The sequence below is a fragment of the Falco punctatus genome (genome assembly GCF_963210335.1).
Source record: "Falco punctatus genome assembly, chromosome: 3".
Taxonomy (NCBI): Eukaryota; Metazoa; Chordata; class Aves; order Falconiformes; family Falconidae; genus Falco; species Falco punctatus.
The window spans coordinates 81,411,811-81,432,149 of NC_137582.1; the positions used below are offsets into that span (position 1 = coordinate 81,411,811).

General features: G+C 36.5%; 1 protein-coding gene across 2 annotated transcripts in view; it reads right to left on the reverse strand.

Annotated features, from left to right (window-relative positions):
* ABCA13 (ATP binding cassette subfamily A member 13) overlaps positions 1-20,339 on the reverse strand; it is a 218,324-nt gene that overhangs the window by 33,789 nt on the left and 164,196 nt on the right. For both annotated transcript variants that reach the window (XM_080379025.1, XM_080379026.1), the window contains exons 55-56: positions 10,976-11,126; positions 1,854-1,988 (exon numbers count right to left, since the gene is read on the reverse strand). In XM_080379025.1, the coding sequence (XP_080235151.1) occupies positions 1,854-1,988; positions 10,976-11,126 (286 nt within the window). The remainder of the gene's footprint in view (positions 1-1,853; positions 1,989-10,975; positions 11,127-20,339) is intronic.

Consider the following 20,339-nt stretch of genomic DNA (forward strand, 5'->3'; position numbering starts at 1 on the left):
TAGTGTTGTATTGCCTTAGCCAATGTATGGGCAGCAAGGAATCCCAGCTGAAACCTGGAAGCAAAATCCTGAAGAAACAAAGCAAACAAAACATCCAGTTTGATGGCAGTTTTGGTGTTTAGCTACCAATGGAAGATGTGAAAGAGAAATCATTTCAATAGCCTTTATTTGTGCACAGCTAACAAAGAAAACATAAAAAGCAATAAAAATAAAGCAGCTCATGCGATTACTTAAATTTATATTTATGATCTTGGATGTAATCTAGTAGCAGATTCAGTGGTTTACATTGGTGTGTTTGCTTGCAGACAAAAAAAGAGTGCCTTTTAAAATACTGAATAACTCTTTAAAATCTGCTAGCTTTCTAAAGCCAGCCAAATGTTTTAAAGCATTTAACATGTTTAGATATTTTTCTTTCATCTTGTCACTACATACCCAATAGTCTGTGCCCTGCAGCAAGAAGTAGGCTGAAATGGATACTTGCAGTAGCATGCTGTCATAAAGGCATTAAAAACAGTTGGAGCATTTTCTAAGATTGGGAAAGCACTGATTTAAGATTATCTCCTCCTTTTACTAACTGAACCAGGGTCAGTTTAAGCATAAAATGTAAATAAAATAATTCAACTCAGAAATTAAGCAATGATAGGAAGTTAGAAGAAACAAAATGTGTCTGATCTTCTGAAACATGAACCATGTGAGAACACCAGTTTAATTTGGTTCTACTTAGTTTCCTATCTCTTCTTGGAAGCACTAGCTTCCACCCCAGCTCTGGGAATCTGATTCCCTCCCTCTGACAGTTTTGAAAGGTTTATTCCACTACTGAACTGGTTTAGCTCTTCCCGGACAAGTCTTAAGAAAGGGATGTCCAATCTTCTCTGGTAAAACAATAGGTAATGATAAGAAAGAGAATGCAGTGTCATAATGATGCTGTTCCCAAAGCTTTGTAATACCCTGATCTTCAATACAAGAGGCATTGTTTAAACTGGAAAGGCCAGTTTCAGGCTTAAATGAACAGTAGGATGCAAGCACCAAAACAACTTGTGATAAATAATTTAAATTAATATCATTCAGGAGTATTAGTTTGGTTGTGTGGTTTGTGAATCCAACAAAAATATAAGAACCAGCCAGATTTATGAAACATGACATGGCAAGGAATATGAATATCCTTCCTGAAAAAGATTGGTCAATAATTAATAACACCAGCTCCAAATTACTAATTAAAATTAGAATTTTCCTTCTTAAGGAAGCCAGTAGAACATTCATATATATTTTTTCATGTTATATACAAAGTATAAAATATATAAAGCATTAATATATTTTGGATTAATTTTTTTTCTTCTTCTGAGTAAGGAAATCTTAAAAAAAATTGCGTATACATTTGGGCTATGTCAGGGGTCCTCAAACTACGGCCCGTGGGCTGGATACGGCCCCCCACGGTCCTCAATCTGGCCCCCGGTATTTACAGACCCCCCCGCCAGGGGTTGGGGGGAACCCAAGCAGCCGCAGATGGCTGCCTGCCACTTCATCCGCGCGCCGGCCCCCTGGTTAAACAGTTTGAGGACCCCTGGGCTATGGGATGCTACAAATGTGGGTTTGTGTGTTTAGGACCAAAAAAAAAAGAAAAAAAAAAAAAAAAAAGGCAAGGAAAAACAACTTACAACTTCACTTTCTATCTTTGTGAGCACTGGAGAATAAAATAAGGAGTGTTCATACAGCAGAAGAGGACAGTTGTACATCCATGTTACAATTACTCCCTGACTGATCAGAAAATTACCTGATTTTCTTTAGAGCAACATACAAGACAGCAAAATTCAAAATAACCCATTTATCATAGGCACAGTATTACCTCTACTCACCAGTAAAAGTATTTGAGGTTTACCAACTAAAGCCACAGCAGTAGAGAGCTTCCTCTTTGTGCCAGCACTGTATGTTCTCACCAGTTGGTCAGCATGGGTGTTGAAGTGTAACTGGTTAACAAGGTCCTCTGCAACCTGTGGTTCAAAAATATGAAGGCCAGCAAAGATGAGCCAAATCAGGTAATGCTTGTGCTTAGGTTGAAAGAATACTCTGTTCATGCATATTAAGCAAATATACATATTGTTTCCTTATTTACCCCTATTTGTTGCATACTATTACTTTTGAATCCTAGACACATACAAAAATCTGCTCTGGGACTCCTTAGTTCTCCACAAAGGATAAGTATTTTCTTATATATGTAATTTGGCTTTGTCATTGCTTGTAACAGTCATTTGCATTCATTTTGCGTCAATGGGTCAGTGATCTACAATGTTCCTCATTTCTAATTCTCCAGTATTTATTTGATCGAACATCTTAGTAACTGAAAATTCAGGAGACAAAATTCTGTATCAGCCACAAAAAAGATGGAAATGACAGAAAAGCAAGTCACAGGTCAAGGATTTAGAGCTTCTTAAACACACAAGGTAATTTAGGCTTAAATTCATGTACTTTTCTAACAACTGAGAGGAGAAAGTTGACCCTAGCTGATTTGGTGTAATTGCTTAAATAAGTATGTGTGATCTGAGTAAGCAGGGCAGGGACATGAGCATACCTGAGACAATGTTCACACTGTCCTCTATGGCCTTTCTTTACCTGTCAGAGACAGTCCTAATGTACAAGGCTCCCTCAAATACTGGTACTAGAGAATTTTTAATGTAGCAAAAGCCTTGCTCGACCTCCATAAGTTATCACTGCTGGACCACCCAGGGAGTCCTCATGCAAAAACATGATGGACACAATCATGGTTTTTTGCATCATGCACAAACATGATGGGAGCAAATTTTCTAATCACCGCTGCCAGGTGCACCCTGCAAAGCAGCAGGTGTTTAGTGGCATGCTGCTGGGTGGCTGTATCATCAAAGGGTGATTTAATTTGTAATAGAGTCAGTATGTCTTCAACCTGGATGTACTACAGCCAGGAGATTCTTGTAAAACAAGTAGTTGTGTGGTGCTCTATAGTCTGAGATCAACAGCCAGAACATCCCCAGCAGTATAGTGCTTTCCTTTTGCTGCCTCTGCACTACCTTCAGCAAAAAGAAAGGTTGACTGGAAGGGTAAGTCAATCAGAGGGACAGCCTACAATTAATTCAGAAAATCTAATAGAAAAAATATATCATAAACTATATTGTGAATTAATATTCACCATCCATTTCAAATAAACTGCCATAAGCATAGTAATATTTTTATAAGACAGTTTTATCAAGATATTCATGACCCTTTTAGCAAGATTTTTCAGTGCTATGTACAAAAACGGGAGACAACTCTGAGAGAGCAAGTTGTCTGTAAGCAAGAATAATGCTGCAGTGGTGAGAATCTGCAGTATTCTAGTGTGGATCCTGGCACTGGTACTAATAGTTGCTTGCATTCAGTATATGTTAACGTATAGCCTGACAGCAATGCATGCTTTTTGATAAAAGCTACAATTTATAAATATTGCTCTGACTACAGTAGATGCAGATAGTTAAAAAAAACAAAAAGTAAACCACCCACAAGTAATTTTATACTGAAAAGCTAAAATCTGCTATTTTAGAGTTAATTCACAGTGGTTTACTTTTGTTTGAACGAAATAAACTATTGCTATATATCTGTAGAAATGCTGCAGATTCAAACATTCTGTGGCTTTAGAAATGGTCAAGCATCTAAGCTATATTCTGAGATATAATAGCCGAGCTTCTTGGGGTTTGGGGTTTTTTTTGTTTGTTTGTTTGGGGGGGGGGGGGTGTTGGTTGGTTGGTTGGTTGGTTGGTTTCTTATTTTTTAACTAGCAAACATAGGTCTCATTATACACTGAAATAGCCTGTAAAGAGAACACCTCTAAAGCATATAGTAGACAGCTTATCCACTATACTAAACTGACTTGACTTTACTACCACTGGGAAGGCATGCATATTAGTGACAATATTATCCTCCTACAAATCCATCAACAATATACAGAAAATTGCACAGAAAAGCTCATAAAAAAATAAAACCAGAAAGTGAAAGATCGCCATTGTGATCTCTTGTTTACACCAAAATTAACACATATTGCAAAACTACAACAGGCTTCAAGGGTTACTAAACAACAAGAAAAAGAGGACTACATATCACAGCTGAAATATAATAATCACCATCCTTTAGCTATGGCCAGAACCACTATTTCTATCACTGCTTTGAAATGTTATCAAAACTTTAGTCTAAATCAGAAAAATGCCTTTCTTTGAAAGGGGCAATGAATGCCTCACAGGGAAGAATTTAGAAAGCCAAGGAACAGTCCCAGAGAGAAAAGAAAAAACATTCAAGCTAAGTCCCCAAGGAGACTCAATGAAGTATCAGGTATGAACACAATGTTCTTTGTAGGGAGCAACATTAAAAAGAATCGACTTTGCCAGATTTGCTATTCAAGCATAGAATCCTCGCAACTATCTGGTATGTATTCAAGCATTCAGTGCACACATACTCATGACCACGCCATCTCCTGTTTTGTACTAGTAGAGAAAGCCTGGCAAGTCCTCTGCTATGGGAATTTTGCAAGACAAGGTTTACTTAAGGTAGAAAGAGAGTGTTAAGAATCATTTCATAGTACCCACTTTGCTGCTGCTCGGACTGTATAGAGCTTCCAAGATAAACCTTGCAGATCACTGCAGTACACACTGCAGTCTGGCTTGATATCTAGATATGCTTCTTCGGAGCAAAACGTATCAACTTAGACCAGATTTGGAGTTGAATCACATCAGCAACATAAAGGCAGAAGGATTAGCCAGCTTTCTTACTCCTAATGGTTTCCCAGCTGCAACTAGAAAATCTATTCCTGCTATCTTACTCAATCCTTTCATTTCAAAGGAGCTCTGCAGAGCATGCTTCAGCAAATATAAGATAGAGTTCATTCTTCTTTCAAGAGATGACCCCAAAACTTTCTCTCTTTTCTTTAATGTATATAATAAGACTTCCAGTAATAAGTCTTAATTTCATCAGTATGCCCTAAACAGCAACACAGTCATTTGAATGAAATTATAAATATTATGTATTAGGCATATTGTGGAGGAGCCTGCACATCTCCATTATAACTTCATTTATCTGTATAACCAGTGGTACCTTGTGGCTTGTATCATAGTATGCTATAAAGTAAAAATGAAAAACCCTCTTAAACTGCTTTAAATTAAATTCAGAATTGAACATGTGACAAATCTTCAAACAGATACATGCAATTATGCAAGAGATTTACAATTCTAATGGTTTCATTCCTTTAGTGCATATGAGATATATACACAAGCACCTTCTCTCCCTTCTTGTCAAATTCATCATGATGTTCTATTTCTGGTTTCAATTGCTTTCAGCAGTGAAGAGTGAGAAGATACATCAATTTATTTAGCAAGCTTGTAACATTGAGGCCAAGTTAAAAGACTCCATTATACACAAAAATATATATTTTGAATGCACTTGAACCATAAATATGTTTTACCTATAGTCATGGCTGTAGTTATGTATTTAAACTCTTTCCTCCTCTCCCCTACCCCCATCCAGATTATAACAGATTTACATCTATCAACTAACGATTTCCCTATTTTCCAGTATTCCTTAAATATGTTTACTTTTCCTCCATCAAATCTAACATCTTTAGCAAAAGTTCTTTTTCGCAGATTAACTGGGACTAGTTCCTCTAGGTTTGGAACAGTCATTGGAATAAACCCTTCAATCTGTAAAGTCTACACCAAATCTTTCAATACTTTGTGGATTTCCTAAAGACTATATTCATTGCAGAAGAGGCAGTAAGGTAACTTGAATTTTTGCAAACATTTTTATTTGTGCTAAATATTGCATTAATAAAGTATTCATGGTGTCCTCTATCCATCAGGGAACTGAAAGGCGCATCCACCCCACTGAAAAGCAGTAAGTGACGCTAATCATGTAGCCACTAATGATTTTTTTCACTCTCTCTGAAATTTACCATTAATACGCCAGTAAAAAAATTAAGTAGTACTGAGAGTCATCAGTTAGTATGTGTTCCACAAAAACCTGGAGTTAGTGAAGACTTAATCTAATAGAAGACTAGAAATGTGGTAGCATGTCCATCCTGACTTGACAGGTTGTATGCATCAGTGTACTGATCTGTGCATCATTTCTGACAAAATAAATACAATTTATAACTTCTTGGTATTTTTTTTTGTACATATCCTTATAAAGCAAACCAAACCAAATACTGAAAATTAGTATCATACCTAGTACAAATGAAAAACACGGGATGAATTCTAGAGTCATCTGAAAAATAACTATACACTTCCAAAATGGTCATTTGTAGTGTCGGGTTCTAAGTGAGTGACTGCAGTGTAGATTGAACATCCTAGAGTAACAATAATTCATCAATTCCACACCAAACAGTATTCATTCTGCATCAGAGTAAACTCGAAATTATTAGATTTCTTACACTAGGAAAGCATATACTCATGGTCAAACTTCCGGGGAAAATAGTCCTTTATCCCAGAATCTTATAAAACTGTACACACTAATTCTGCTCGAAGTCCAAAAAAAGCAAACACACAAAGAATAAATGAATTTACAAATTCCTTTTCCAGCAGCTACAGAATATAACATGTAAGGAAGTCAATGAGATTCCAGAGTAAGTGCAAAAATGTTCCTAGAGAGTTAACATAAAGAGAAATCATGCTGACATTCTTACAGAAGTTGCCTCTGAAGGCCTGATGAAGCTTGTTTTGAGGTTTGCAACACAAGTTTTAATGCAAATGAGAGATGTCATTTAATGTTGTGTTAATATCCTACATTTTTTAACAAAGTGTATCCTGTCTTCTGGAACAAATTTAGATATTAAAACTCAATATATTAAATAAATAAAAATAAGAATTAAAAATACTAAGTTAAATTAGTATCTGTCTAAATAGCCCAAAAGCTCTACTCTAACTTTTCCAGTTTTGCAGTAAAAAGAAACTTTCAGAGCTAATTTGGGAAGTAAAGCAAAACTTCATGTTACATGAAGCTTAACATTGATAGCAAATGACCCATTTTTCTCCTCCTTTCCCATTCAGTTAATTACTGTTTTGGAACATTAAGTGCACTCAGCTTTATGTCAGGCACTTAACTCCTGCTGCTGATATATCTGTCTAGCAAAGGATTTGATCCTTGAAGTTAGTGCTTCAATACATAACTTTAGCAGCAACACATCCTGTAAGTCGCCTGCCTGTTTACTAATTTATTAAAAAACAAATTGAATGTATGTTTCTTTCCACATCAAAACCATGTACTCTAGAATATATGTGTGCATGCACATTAGCAGAAACACTGACTGGTAAACATTCAGAGGCAGGCTTGGAGCACCATATCATAGGCAGGAGGGAATGAGAAAATAACAGCTTACATTTTCATACAGCTGGCTATTCCAAAGCATTCCCAGGCCTTATTTTCTTTATAGGCAACTAAAATGCACACTTTCTCCAGGCACCAGCCATTTCTGAGTTGAAACACAGCAGCTGTTCAACACTTCACAGCAGTGGCACACAGTCAGAAGGGCCTGCTAACAAAAATATTTGTTTTCCTCTGAGATAGCTGCATTTCAGTTTTTGATGAAGGTAAACCAGAGTAGTTAAATATTATTTGCAGGAGCCCTTTGATGCCTTGATCACAAACATATGGCAACAAAGTCTGCTTTGCAATCTTTGCAGACAAAAAATTAAGACAATGGAAGGAAGAACGGTCTCTATATCACTTGTGAAACTGAGGCACAGAAGGCTGTCTGTAAATAGTCTAGAGTCTACATCTAGATCATCTAAGGTTCAGGATAACCAGAAGACTGACATCTATCTTCTCCTAGTGCACCGTAGTAATGTAAGTCACTTCTAAATAACGCATAATTGATTTTGACCCACTTGAAGCAGGGCCCGTACATGAATTACCACACTGTGTGAGGAACTGCTCCCCAAATGGGTTTGAAAACTGCCATTCCAGTAGCTGTGTGCTAATTGCCCACAGAATAGCTGGATTTGAACATAAAGTGAAAGCTTTTAGGTACACCAATTATTCCTAAATCTGAAATGGGGTTTATGAATGCCAGATACTTCGCAGAGAGCACTATTCTCACATTACCTACTGAGAAGGTATATGAAGCCAGGTTACCCTTGTTGCTTCTCACCATATACAGACATGAGGCTGCATTTGCAGTAGCATTCATTTACATATGCACATGCAGAGAGACACCCTGCAGGCACAGCACAGAGATCTGCTGGTATCGTCCTGATCATCGCAATCTGGAAAAGTTCCCAGGCACCTGAGAAAAGCTCAGTGCTGCATGGGGCAATTTACTTATGAAATCCAGGTCCATAAGCACACCACAGATCTCTCTCCATTCTCAAGGTTCCACACAGCTCCTGATCTGGCTCCTTACCCCGCCAAGCAGTTGCTTCTGGGAGGCTAAATGACCTGAAGGAGTCACAAATCAAGCAGCGACAGCGGGATTCACAGGCACGTGCACACACACACACAGAGTCTCCTCTACTACTGGTGTTGACAGGGTTTGCGCAGAGTGTAAGATTAAAGCATTAACAGCCTGTTGTAACGCACAGATCAGTTCGCGCTGCTTAAAGCTATCATCTCCAGTTGTCTGCAGGTGAGGTATTATCAGAAAGAAGGTGTCTGCCAGTGCCACCTGAACAGCTTTTCCTCACACCTGTGAGTATTAAAATAAAATAGCTAAGAGTCTGCTAATCAGAGTCAGAAAGGTGGCACAGGACTAAAAGCCCTACTCAGCTCTCACTCAAAGACACCGCTCTTGGCAATTTCAAGTCAGTTATAAAAGTAACTCTTTCAATAAGGCTGATGCAATTATTTTAATTGCAGAGAAGCCCTTCTTAGGCTCATTCCTACTCAGTTTCTTTCTCAGAGGACCACCATTCACCAGGGTTTATGTGCTTTAACTTATTCACAAATGGGCAGTATGCTTAGTCTATGCTCTGGAGAGGGCTTGGTGAGAGTAACACTGTATGTATATGACCCAATATTATATAAGCGAGTCCCTTGAAATTTAATTAAAACTATGTACTTCTACCATTCAGATTCTTCTGAAATCTCCACTCTTCTTAGGGTGTCTTAAAAACTGTTTCATTTATAGTACACGGTGTACCATTTGGGCATATGCATTTTCTTACGAAAATAAGAAGACAGAAAAGTTTAAAAACCATGTTTAGAGCATTTTAAGGGCACTCCTGCATAATTAAACAATCAAACTTTGATTTCTCTATTAAATTACACTTAGAACCAAAAGCATTAAATAACACGCAAGATGTATGGATATTTAACAGCACTCTTTTGAATGACTACAAAGCTCTGGAGGAGATGTTGCCACCTTTGTGTCCATTAAAGTGCCACGATAATAGATGCTAGTTATGACAGGCTTTTAGCCCAACTGTTAGCGAGGAACTGTGAGTTCATGGAGAAAACAGGTAATTATAGTTGAGGGGTTTAGTGCAATAACAATTATCCCTTATATAGTTCATTTAGATCAAGGGAAACGTAGTCAAGTCTTCAGCACTCTGCCAGTACTCAGAAACAAAAAAATACCACCAATGAGTTATGAAAAGCAAACAACTAAATAAAAGACCATATGATGATTTCTTGCAGGTAGCAAGAACTGTACGGTTAAAACAGTCAGTTAAAAGTCCAGCCAGGTGGGACTCGTCCACAAACACCCAAATGATCAGTTTAAGACATTGCCTGTCCTGATGCATTATTGAGGTATAATGGCAGTTACTTCTGAATACTCAATGTCCCATTGCAGCAATCATACCTTTTTCTGGAAGGGTACCTAGCTGCTGGGGAAAAAAAAGACTGCAAAGAACCAGAAGTTGGCCCTCTCACATACAGACAAGGAAATGAATGTAAACAACTTAGTGGATCCTGAGGCAATAGCCAGGAAAATGCTGAGTAGGTAGGGGGAAAAAAAAAAAAAAAAAAGGCATTTCAGTTACTTGCAGTTTTGCTTCTGGAAAAAAGGAAAAGGAAGACAACAGGTGGTTAGGAGGACAATCAAGAGCCATAGCAACTACATGGAACCAATCTATACAGCAGGAATGACAGACACAGATTTCATATCACGCTCCAGTTTTCTCATGTGAATAGAGATGCAATTAAGCACCAGAGACTGAGCTGCTCAAGTCCAGGTCAGATCAGAAACTTCCATCTGCAGAGACAGGAAAAACCCCCACATTTTACACGATGCCCATTTGGTACTTAATTCCTGGAATTGGCTGGCTGATTGCCTCATTACAGAAAAAGAGCAGTGTTTGCTGGTCAGCAAAGCTACATCTGTATCTGTAAATTTAAAACTTCTCAGTGACGTTCCCAGATATTTTCATCATCTCTGCTATTCAGTTCTTAAAACATTTTATGACATGAATTTGGCCTCTTCTCCTTGGACAGCCCTGGGCCTGGTATGGCAGCTGGAATATTTTAGGGAGTGCTCCAGGCAGGTGGTTTGAATGCAGCCACCATCTTGTGAAATATAAAATGTTTACTTAGCAAAGTGCTGACAGCTGCCATCTTAGCATCCAGATGTCTGGTTTATTTATATAATCATTCAACAATTTTTAATTCCTTCAGAGTTTTTTGTCCTCTCTGAAGAAGAGTTTTTCAGAGATGCATGGCTCAGAACGTGTGATACTCCCTCCCAGTTCTCTAAGTGTGATAATGAAGGTGTTGAATCATTCATAAATTCCATTTTCTTTAGAGTTTTTGTGCCTGAAATTTCATTTACATTACTGTTATTTTACTATCCTCAGTGACATTATTGTGTTTTGAACTGACATAACAGAAAAAAATCCATATTGTTTAAATAAATTAATAGTTATGAAAACGGTTACTACTAAAGTTGTTAAGATAAAATATTAGCTATTCTCTCAAGTAAAAAACCTATAATTGTTTTATAAACTCCGCAGACCAACCTGGGTTCAGGTCCCCCTGCAAATTTGTTCTGGATAGTTACCTTATGAATATCCTGTTTTGGAACTCCACGCAGTGTGCAGTAATAATATAGATGCTCCCAACCTGTTAAAAGTTCATCCAGGGCATCTTGCTGTGGACAGTAGCCAATGAGAATGCCTTCAGAGCTAGCAGACAGTAGATCCATTTCAGATCTGTTTAAAGAAAAAATAAAAACTTGAATGTTAAGAAAAACACAGCCCTGAGTTTCACCCTTGGGATACAGGGTCTTCAAGACAAACACATACCCCCTCAACTCCGTAAGTAAATAAGTTTGAACTTCTTTGGTATGATTACTTGCCATAGTGCCACCCACACGCCATGCATGCTTTTTGTCCCTTTCAGATTAGCACTGCCACCCACGCATCACTATTCTAACAGCTTGTGTGTCAAGGTGAACAGATCAACACAGAAGGACAGATCCATGAGAATTAATTCCTACCAGGTTTACCTCCCTTATCTCTTTGGTAGACCCTGCTCTAAGGAGTCAGAATTCAAAACCATTCTGCATGCATCACATTCAATATTAAAAGGGCAGTAGGGTGGTGGAGGGAATGTTGCTGTGTGTTCTTTGCGTGTCTGTGCACACACATATGTGTGCATTCATTCTCTAAAGAGCAAGAATAAAACAAAACACAGAATATTAAAGCCTAGCAGGTGAAAAGACAATACAGGAAAAAATATAAAATTACCCTGATTTAAGAGACTTTGGCCATCACTGTAGCTGTACAGCATTACTTGAAATTGCATTCATTGCTAAGAAGCAAGCTTGATTGCAAGGGTGTCTCATTACCCATAATGACACTAAATCTATCCTATTTATTCCAACATCTAATTCAACATTCAATGATGCTGATTTACATGTACAGAAAAGACCTGTCATAATTAAGTTACCTAATAATAAAAAAATCTGATCTTTGAAAGAAAAAAACTTTTTAAAAGGTTCTAAGTAAAAGAACAGTTTTCCCTTTAGTGGTTTTCTATGTTTCTAGTTAAGAGAACTAAATATATGATTAATCATTTAGACACAAAATAAATGTATTAAATGCAGGATCTACAAATACCATCACTAGTGAAAATATAAATATGTATCTTCTGTTAACAAGTTTCAGGAGTCCGAGGAGGAAAAGAAAACACAAATTCTGCATTTTACATAATGAACCACAGCATCAAAATATATTGCAATGTTATGAAAAGATAAATCATGATTATGAAAAACATTGCTGGGGGCTAATTAGAATGGTCTTTTGCTCTTAATGGCAAAGATACAAAAATTTACTGTCTTTGTAGCTTTCGATGGTGCCAAGGAAGTTAACTGTCCTTAGACATGTCTCTAGACAAAGTCTTCACAAATAGGGGAAAAAGGATACAAGAAATGTACTTCTTCATTAATTTATATCCACTTATAGGTTATTTTAAATGAGGTATGTAAAGAGTTTTACCAGCTCATTTTCCAGCCACGCCTAAATCAAATTAAATTATTCTTTTAAGGTGATCTATAGTTTAAGGTATGGATTGATTAATGTTGATCTTTTTGCATAACCTGTCAGAAGCAGCGGATTCCTTATTCAATGAACTCTAACATAGTGAAACACTCTCCACAGTGAAATGCAATCTAGATCTGAAAGAGATCTAGAGATGACACAGAGAGATGTGTCTAAGGTTTGTTTTACTAGGAAGTTTCAGGCACACTAACAAGGTTTCCTTTGGTGCAGCTGCTGTCTTTGGAGAAACGAGACTGAGGTTTTGGTAATATCCCAAGTTCAGGCATAAGAGAACAAATCGCACTCAGGGGTAATTTCAGGGACATTTACTCAGCATGAATCCTGTAGCTGGATAGAAATTTCTAGTCTGGAATGGGTCCATACAATGAAAAACAAAAATTAAGTTTCAGGGCTGCAAAAAATACCAGATATCTAATGTCCTTTAGATAGAACTATATCAGATAATAGTTACTCAGGTTTGCACCAGGAACTAAAAACATTATCAGTGTCTCCAGTGCTAATTGTATAGATACGATCTTAGTGTTATGCCTCCCATAAAGCACCCAGCCTTAGATGAACAATAGCCCACCTGTTGATCTTTAGCTTTCATAAAGGAAGAGTACAGTGAGAATACATAATTTAATATTCTTACTCAGTTTGGTCTTTATCTTGCCGCTTTATCCATTAATGCTGACCTTGAACACTTAAAGAGTTCCTATTAATAATGAGCTTCTAATGTATTCACTAAAGAACTCATGGATCTATTTTTTTTTCCATCTCTGTATCTGTCAAAGCAGAAAACAATCTGACCAGACTGGGGGGGGGGGGGGGGGGGGGGGGGGCGGGAATTGAGGGCATTATATGATGATTATGGTCTTTTACTGAGACTTTTTTTGGTACATATAGTACTATTTCTTCCTTAGCAATATCCTGAGTAGATTTCCAAATCAAAAAGCTGGAGCTCATCCTTCAGTTTTGTTTAGCCAGGTCCTAAGCTTTTTTTCTGAATACTGAAAGAATAGATGAAAGAAAAACACAGCATAATTTTTAATTATAGTACCTATCATATAACAGAAAACTGCCCTCATCTCTGCAAAATTATTTTCCTTGAAATTCAGTTAATCTCTCAGTTTTAATTTTCATGGGTCTAAATGAAATGAGCAATTCAAGTGGTAATGACGATACCAGAAAACCTTTTCACTAAACGATATACTGTAAAAGCTTTTCCCTTTTCATTTCTTTAATTCTGCTGTTATTCATTGAACTAAATTATAACCTTCTTCTTCCTTAACAAACATCTTCATATATGATGTCACCAGAATAAAATTGGAAATGTAGGTTTTAAATATTTTCTGACATATGGATTAGCATGTAGCAAAATGTTGTTTGTTTTGTGGGTTTTTTTGTCAACCTGAAGAAAAACAGACATTTCTTTTCTGCCCTTTTAATATCAGCATACTAACATTTCTCATTAGGCTATTCATATAAACAACAGGGCACAGAAGATGAAAAATCAGCTTGTTTTATAAATAAAGAACATATAAGTAGAGTTTGAACCCCTCTCAGCTCTTTTGTCCATAGTACAGTAGACACAATGAATTCCAGTATAATATCTAAAAACTATAGGCAGGAAAACAGAATTTTACACTAATAGAAGACTTCCTGTATTGTTATAAAAACTGAGTGATTTTTATCTTTAAATACTGTTAGTAACTTTCATTACATATCATGAAAGGTAAGACATATAACTAACATGGAACATGAGTTATCTCCTTCCTAGTGAAGACTTTATTTTTAGACAATATTGTTATAAGCAGTCAATGCTTCCACTTATTATTTAATTTTTCCCTAAAAGTAGAAGAGCTGTAACAGACAAAACCAACAGAATGTGTCCAAAAATTACATTTCTAGTACATTTTTGGTAAGAGTCAACAGAATGTACAGCACCCTCAAGAAAATAGCACGGTCCGGCCTTTGAAGCATGGAAGGTATTGTATTGCATCTCATTCTAAGTGCTTTGGTCTCCATTTATACAGTGAGAATCATGATACTTTGGTGCAAATCATCCTGAACAAATCCAGGACTCAAGGAGGCTTCCATAAGTTTGGAGGGCTCATCTTACAGAGTTTTGTATTATTAATGAAAGAAACTTCCCAGACTTCAAAGATACTGGGGATAATGAACTAAACTCTGAGTGAGTAAAATTTTTCAATCAAAATTGTTCCTCCAATGAGCATTTTAAGGCTTTTTACATCAGTCAATTTCTTTTATGTGTTGAAAGAAACCCTCGAAACCTGATTCCAGCCCTGAAGGCTACCATTGGGTGGCATGTGGCGCTCAGGAAGCCTTTGCTGACACTGAAAAGAAACTAAGACACTGGAATGAATGAGAATAAGCTTGGACACAAGCTGTTGCCTTCTCTTGCCTGAACTGGACCTGTAGTTTCCAGGAGGTTTATTGCAGGTTATTGCAGAGACTAGATTTGGTTCTTACTTGTTACAGTGGTTACCAGCAATGTAGTCTGCGGTTAGCTATGGGCTGACATCCATGGGTACACCTCAGTTTCAAGTTTCCAGAGACAACTTAGTACCCTCAATATCAGCTTTATGGCTGGTTTTGGAAAAAATTTTTCACTATTGACTCTGCTATGCACTTTGCTTCATTTTTGTATGCTTTTTCTGCAGTTTCTGAATGCAGTTAAAATAAAGGCAGTGATATATATGGTACTTACAATGGCTTCTGTAGAGAGATAAATTCCATTAATTAGTCAAAATGAAATATAAATTTACAAATTGAAAAAGTAGTTGGACATTCCATTGTACTCTTAACTTCACACTCAACTCAGTGCATGCTAATGCTCAATTAACATTATAAAAAAATCAAGGTTAAAATATAATTAATGTAGCTATAGCTTAGATATAATTAAACTAATTATACTGATATACAGTGTAACAACAGCTATCTCAGCCATTATATTGATGTAAATTTATTCTGCCTTTCAAGTAAAATCTATTTGAATTACATTTTTAATTATTTATCAAGCTGAATATCATAACTATCAAAAGAGTCCAAGTTCTAGCTATAAAGAACTATTTTATTTTCCCCTCTTTGGAAAGCAGTTCTTTGGTCCTATGACTTTGTAATCCAACGACTGAGATGACTGACACATAATTTAAATAGGATGGGGAGCTGCTGTCATTGAGGATCTCCCTGCAGAAGGAAGATGGAAATTCATGGGAGATAAACTAATTACATGAGGAAGACTGTCAAATGCTTCAGGCCTCCCTCAGTGGGGCACCTTATGAACAAGATGACACCCAGCTTGTCTATTTCTTCCTCTGTGCACCCCACTACAAGTGAGACTTTGCTTTATGAACTTAAAGTCAACTCTATTCAGCAAGCTACAATGGCAAAAAATGCAAAATAAAGCCTGTGGAAAAAGCAAAAAAAACCACTAGTCATATTATTCATTATTTTACATTGATCTTGACATGACACTTAAAAGGATTTTGATACTCTCTCTTCCAAGCTGTGTTTAGCCCTCCTTGGCTAAGGGAAGCTTTATGACATTGAGTAACTGAAGAAGGTTTAGACACAATATGGAAAGGGGAAAAAAACAAAGAACGGCCAATGTACACTCAAAAAAACCCCAAAAACCAAAAACAAAACAAGGGGAACAGACATACAGTATTTGCTGACAAATCAGCCCAGCAGATATTCAAAGACTAGGAGGACTCACTTTGTTCTCCTTTGTTTTACCACTTTGTTAAGTGTCTGCTTTTCTTAGTACATATTTAATAAACACCTTACTTCTTCAAGCTATTTGACAGGAAAAGTAACTACAAAAATGTTTACAGCTTTATGCACTAGCTTTCATTTGGCCAGCTCACACACTGGTGGCAATCTAGTTATGGCAGCAGAGCTAAGGATAAGCTAATTTGAGTCCATGCGTACTCTTAAAGAGGAACAGCTGTGCTATGGAGAACACAATAAAACCTAAATGTCAAGCGGACCATGCAGTTAACTATTATACATACTTAAGCCTGACAACTTGTTCGTATATATGTTGTTCAAATGCCAGAGCCTCCTAATGTTCTGTGGCACCATATTTTATAAACAGAGGTAAGCAAATTTTATTAAAATATTTGCTAGTCATTTTCCTTTTTGCTTTTAGTATTTCTGCCCTTTATGAGAGGGACTGCTGGTACTTCAGTATCAGTATTTTATTTCCACATATTCCAAAGTAACTGTTGCAATGCTGCTTCTTCCCTTGGCACTCTTTAATGTTGGGGTTGCAAGTATCCCTAATATGGAGATGCATTCACTATATGATAAATATTTTTGTTTCATTTGGACAGATATCTCACTGACAATGGCAATGTTAATGAGGTACACAAAATAATGAAAAAAGCAAAATTGTCTGTGAATGGCATTTTACTATTATCTTCACAATGTTGGCTGTGGTTGTGGTAAATTCCTGTTATTTCTCTTTCTGGACTATACCACATCACAGTTACAACCAGAATGGTTTACAAAGATTAGAAGTTTCCTAAATACATTTTCTGCAGAAGGATATGAAAATAAAAAAAAAAGTACATCAGGTTTTTGGTAGACTGCCCTGCTTGTATACCTTAAACATGTATTTGCCACGTAAATGGTAAGGTACAAAGTTTAAGCACACAGTGGATTTCAAATATCTATTTAATTTGTAGTGTACAAAAAAAAGAAAAGCTTAATAAAAACATATTAGGCTTCCCTTCCCAAAAGAATGCCCCTACCAACAAGAATGCTAGGAAGCCCTGATTTGCAGAAGAGATGAAGTTGGCTCTAGTATTTAATAAACATCCCTGCTTAAAAACACCCCATCTTATGAATCTCAGTGATACTGAAAACTGTCACATAACATCTAGCTTTTATGTATTTTTTTAAGTTTTTGTTATGAAAACAGAGGCAGTTTTCTCTCAGATTCTTAGGCATAAGCTTCTGTTTTGCAGTATCAAACATTCAACAAACAAACCTAGAGGCCAACAAATCTTTTAGAAGTACTTGAAGATGATGTGAATCTGCTCCTCTGCCCTGTTAAAAAGGCAGCTGCTGCTCAGTACATTTTTCTTACTTTCTTTGGGAATCTAGCAGGAGTTCCCTGAATACAATTTGATTATCAATGTGTGAGGCTCTTACTATAAGGCTTATGTGCACCTCCAAGATGTTTTAGGTTGAACTTCCCAAAAATCTACTTTGCAATTCAACATGCGCTTTTCAAAAAGCCCACTGCCCATTTCTGGTCCCTTGTACTGTGCAAAGGTGCAAGACCTGTCCTGGAAAATAATTCAAGGCTGTTTGCAGTGCACCTGCCTCAAAGAGACACTGCTGACTTCATTTTAAATTTGGTGAAATGATTACAATAGCAATCAGGAAAATGTACATATAGTTTTGTTTGAGTTTCTGGGTTTGGGGTTTTGTTTGTTTGTTTTGTCTTGTTTGTTGGTTTGGTGGGTTCTTTTTCAAACCAGGAACTTTAAAACATAGTTATTAAAGGAAACGGGAACTGTAATGAATTAAGGATTTTCTGCATAGAGTTACATTAGTTAGGTTCTCCAGTATTTATAATAATAATTTTGCATACTCATTTCATTATTTGATCATGAAAAATAAACCATGAAGGATCCATCAGAGTCTAATAGCCTGTCCTTTCAGGGTCACAGAGGACAAAATTTGTGTTCTTCCCAGTCAAACACAACAGAGTTGGTATCTACATCTAAGCTGATGGCCAAACTATTCATCAGGGATCGCTATCAAAGGTAATGTTTCTATGGAAGCTGCTTCATGACACAGATTTTAAACGAAGAAGTCTACATCTGCTGAGCAGCAAATGGTCTGCAGCTGTGACCAGCAACTGCTTTCTTCAGCTAATTCTCCTTTTCCTCTGTGCCAGGAATAACAGCCTTTTGAGCACACTAGTGGAGTAAGAAAAGACTTCTTACCATGATATCCCCCTTCCTCAGGTTTAAATAGAAACCAATAAACCTAAAAGTCCCTGGGATGAGTAACTTTACTAATTTTTCTACTGTTGAGGAAGGGTTCTCTAGACCTGTTGTGTCTTACTTATGGAATAGTCAACTTAATTAACCATCTTACTTACGGAAGAGTCAATGAATTTGCCCGCTAGTGATTTTCAGTAGTACAGCAACACAGTGCACAATGATCTGCTTAACAGCAGTTGCCAAAATAAGAAGCAAGGAACAAAGTCAGGATTAACATGAATCTCTTCTCCCAGCCTCAAATCTGTTTCCCCAAGTTTAGTCGCTGTGTAGCTGCACCTCTTGCTTGAGGCTGCTTTCTCAAGCTAGTGCTAAGTTCTGAAAACGGGAATATGAGTTTTACCCTCACTTCAGCCACTTCAAACACATAAAAATCCATAACCTGGATTGACACCACCATAATACAGGGTGATAATTAATGTTGTCAAGAGTATTTTGGACATTTACATGTAAATGTCTGCGGCTTCCTCTCGAGCCTCCCAAGTGTGTCAAATTTCATTACCTATATTTTAGTATCTGGAAAATAACATTGCATCTTAAAGTTTGCTTTCATGTTGGATTTATAAAACACAGTGGAGGAAATGGAAGTAGTACACATCATGTGCAGGGAGAGCATTTAATCTGTTGTTATTTTTTTTAATTTAGTTTAATTTTGTTAATGTTGTTTAACCAGTAGCACACTAATGTTGACTTCAGAAGAATTTTTATCTGTTTAGCCACAGGTACATAACATGTCTAGTAAAAGAAATAAAGGCATTGTTAAACTGTTTTGTGATTTTTTTTTAGAAGTTATCTTTAAGGATTCTGGTAAAATAAGTTACGTAGCCAATAAAAATAGTATAAATGTCAATAAATGTGATGATGAAATATATTTTTATAACTTTATATTTGCTTTCAAGTGGATATTAAAATTTTGGAATTGTCACACCAGATCAAATCATTTGCCCCAATACAGATCTGGTACTGCATTGTACAGGGAGAGCCACATACAATTCACAAATGCATAGGTGGGACCAAAGGCAAATCACATTAAAATCTATAGAAAAATACCCCTCAAAATCCAAACAAAACCTGGGAGCATAAATACTGCCCTAAAGGCAATATCTTATAAAAAAATATTACAGATTATTTTATTTCTGTTAATCTCAAATCCTCTTCAGACTCAAGCTAATCTGACCTCCATGATATCCTGGTGCGATGCATTCCATCACCTCCAAAGAACACCAAATGTCATTTTTTATCTAATTTTAAATCATTAAAAAAACCCCAAACAAACAACTTTTGTTATTGTTTTTGTTGTTGTTTAATGTCTGAAAAGTTTTGTCTTCTGTTCTGGGAAGTTATAAATGAAAACAAGTGTCTAGCAGTGTCTATAACCATTGCAAACCCTTACCCATGTAAGTTCCTCTTATTTTAAGAATAATTTCTCCAAAATCTTTCTAGTAATTCCTTCTTCATGATTAACAATTATTTGTTGGTCATTTTAGGAGTACTTTGTTATCAAATTATTTTTACACTGTATCGCTTGGAAAAAAATTGTTATGAAAGATAATGAAGAAATCAAGCAAAATACACTTAAGTAAAATCATGTTTGGTAGTGGTGATGGTGTCCATTTCAAAAGAGGTGTAAACTTTTCAGAAAACTGAATTTTGAAACTACTCACATTTTGAAGTTAAATCTGCTGTTCATTATCTTTGTAAAGGAGTGAGCAAACAGTGACCTATGAAAGTATTTAATTTCTAAAACAAAGAAATGTAATCTGTCATTTTGGAAAATCCATTATTCTTACTTTAAAAACTTTCTGAATTAAACCTTTCCCCTGCCCGTCTCCAAAATGCATGT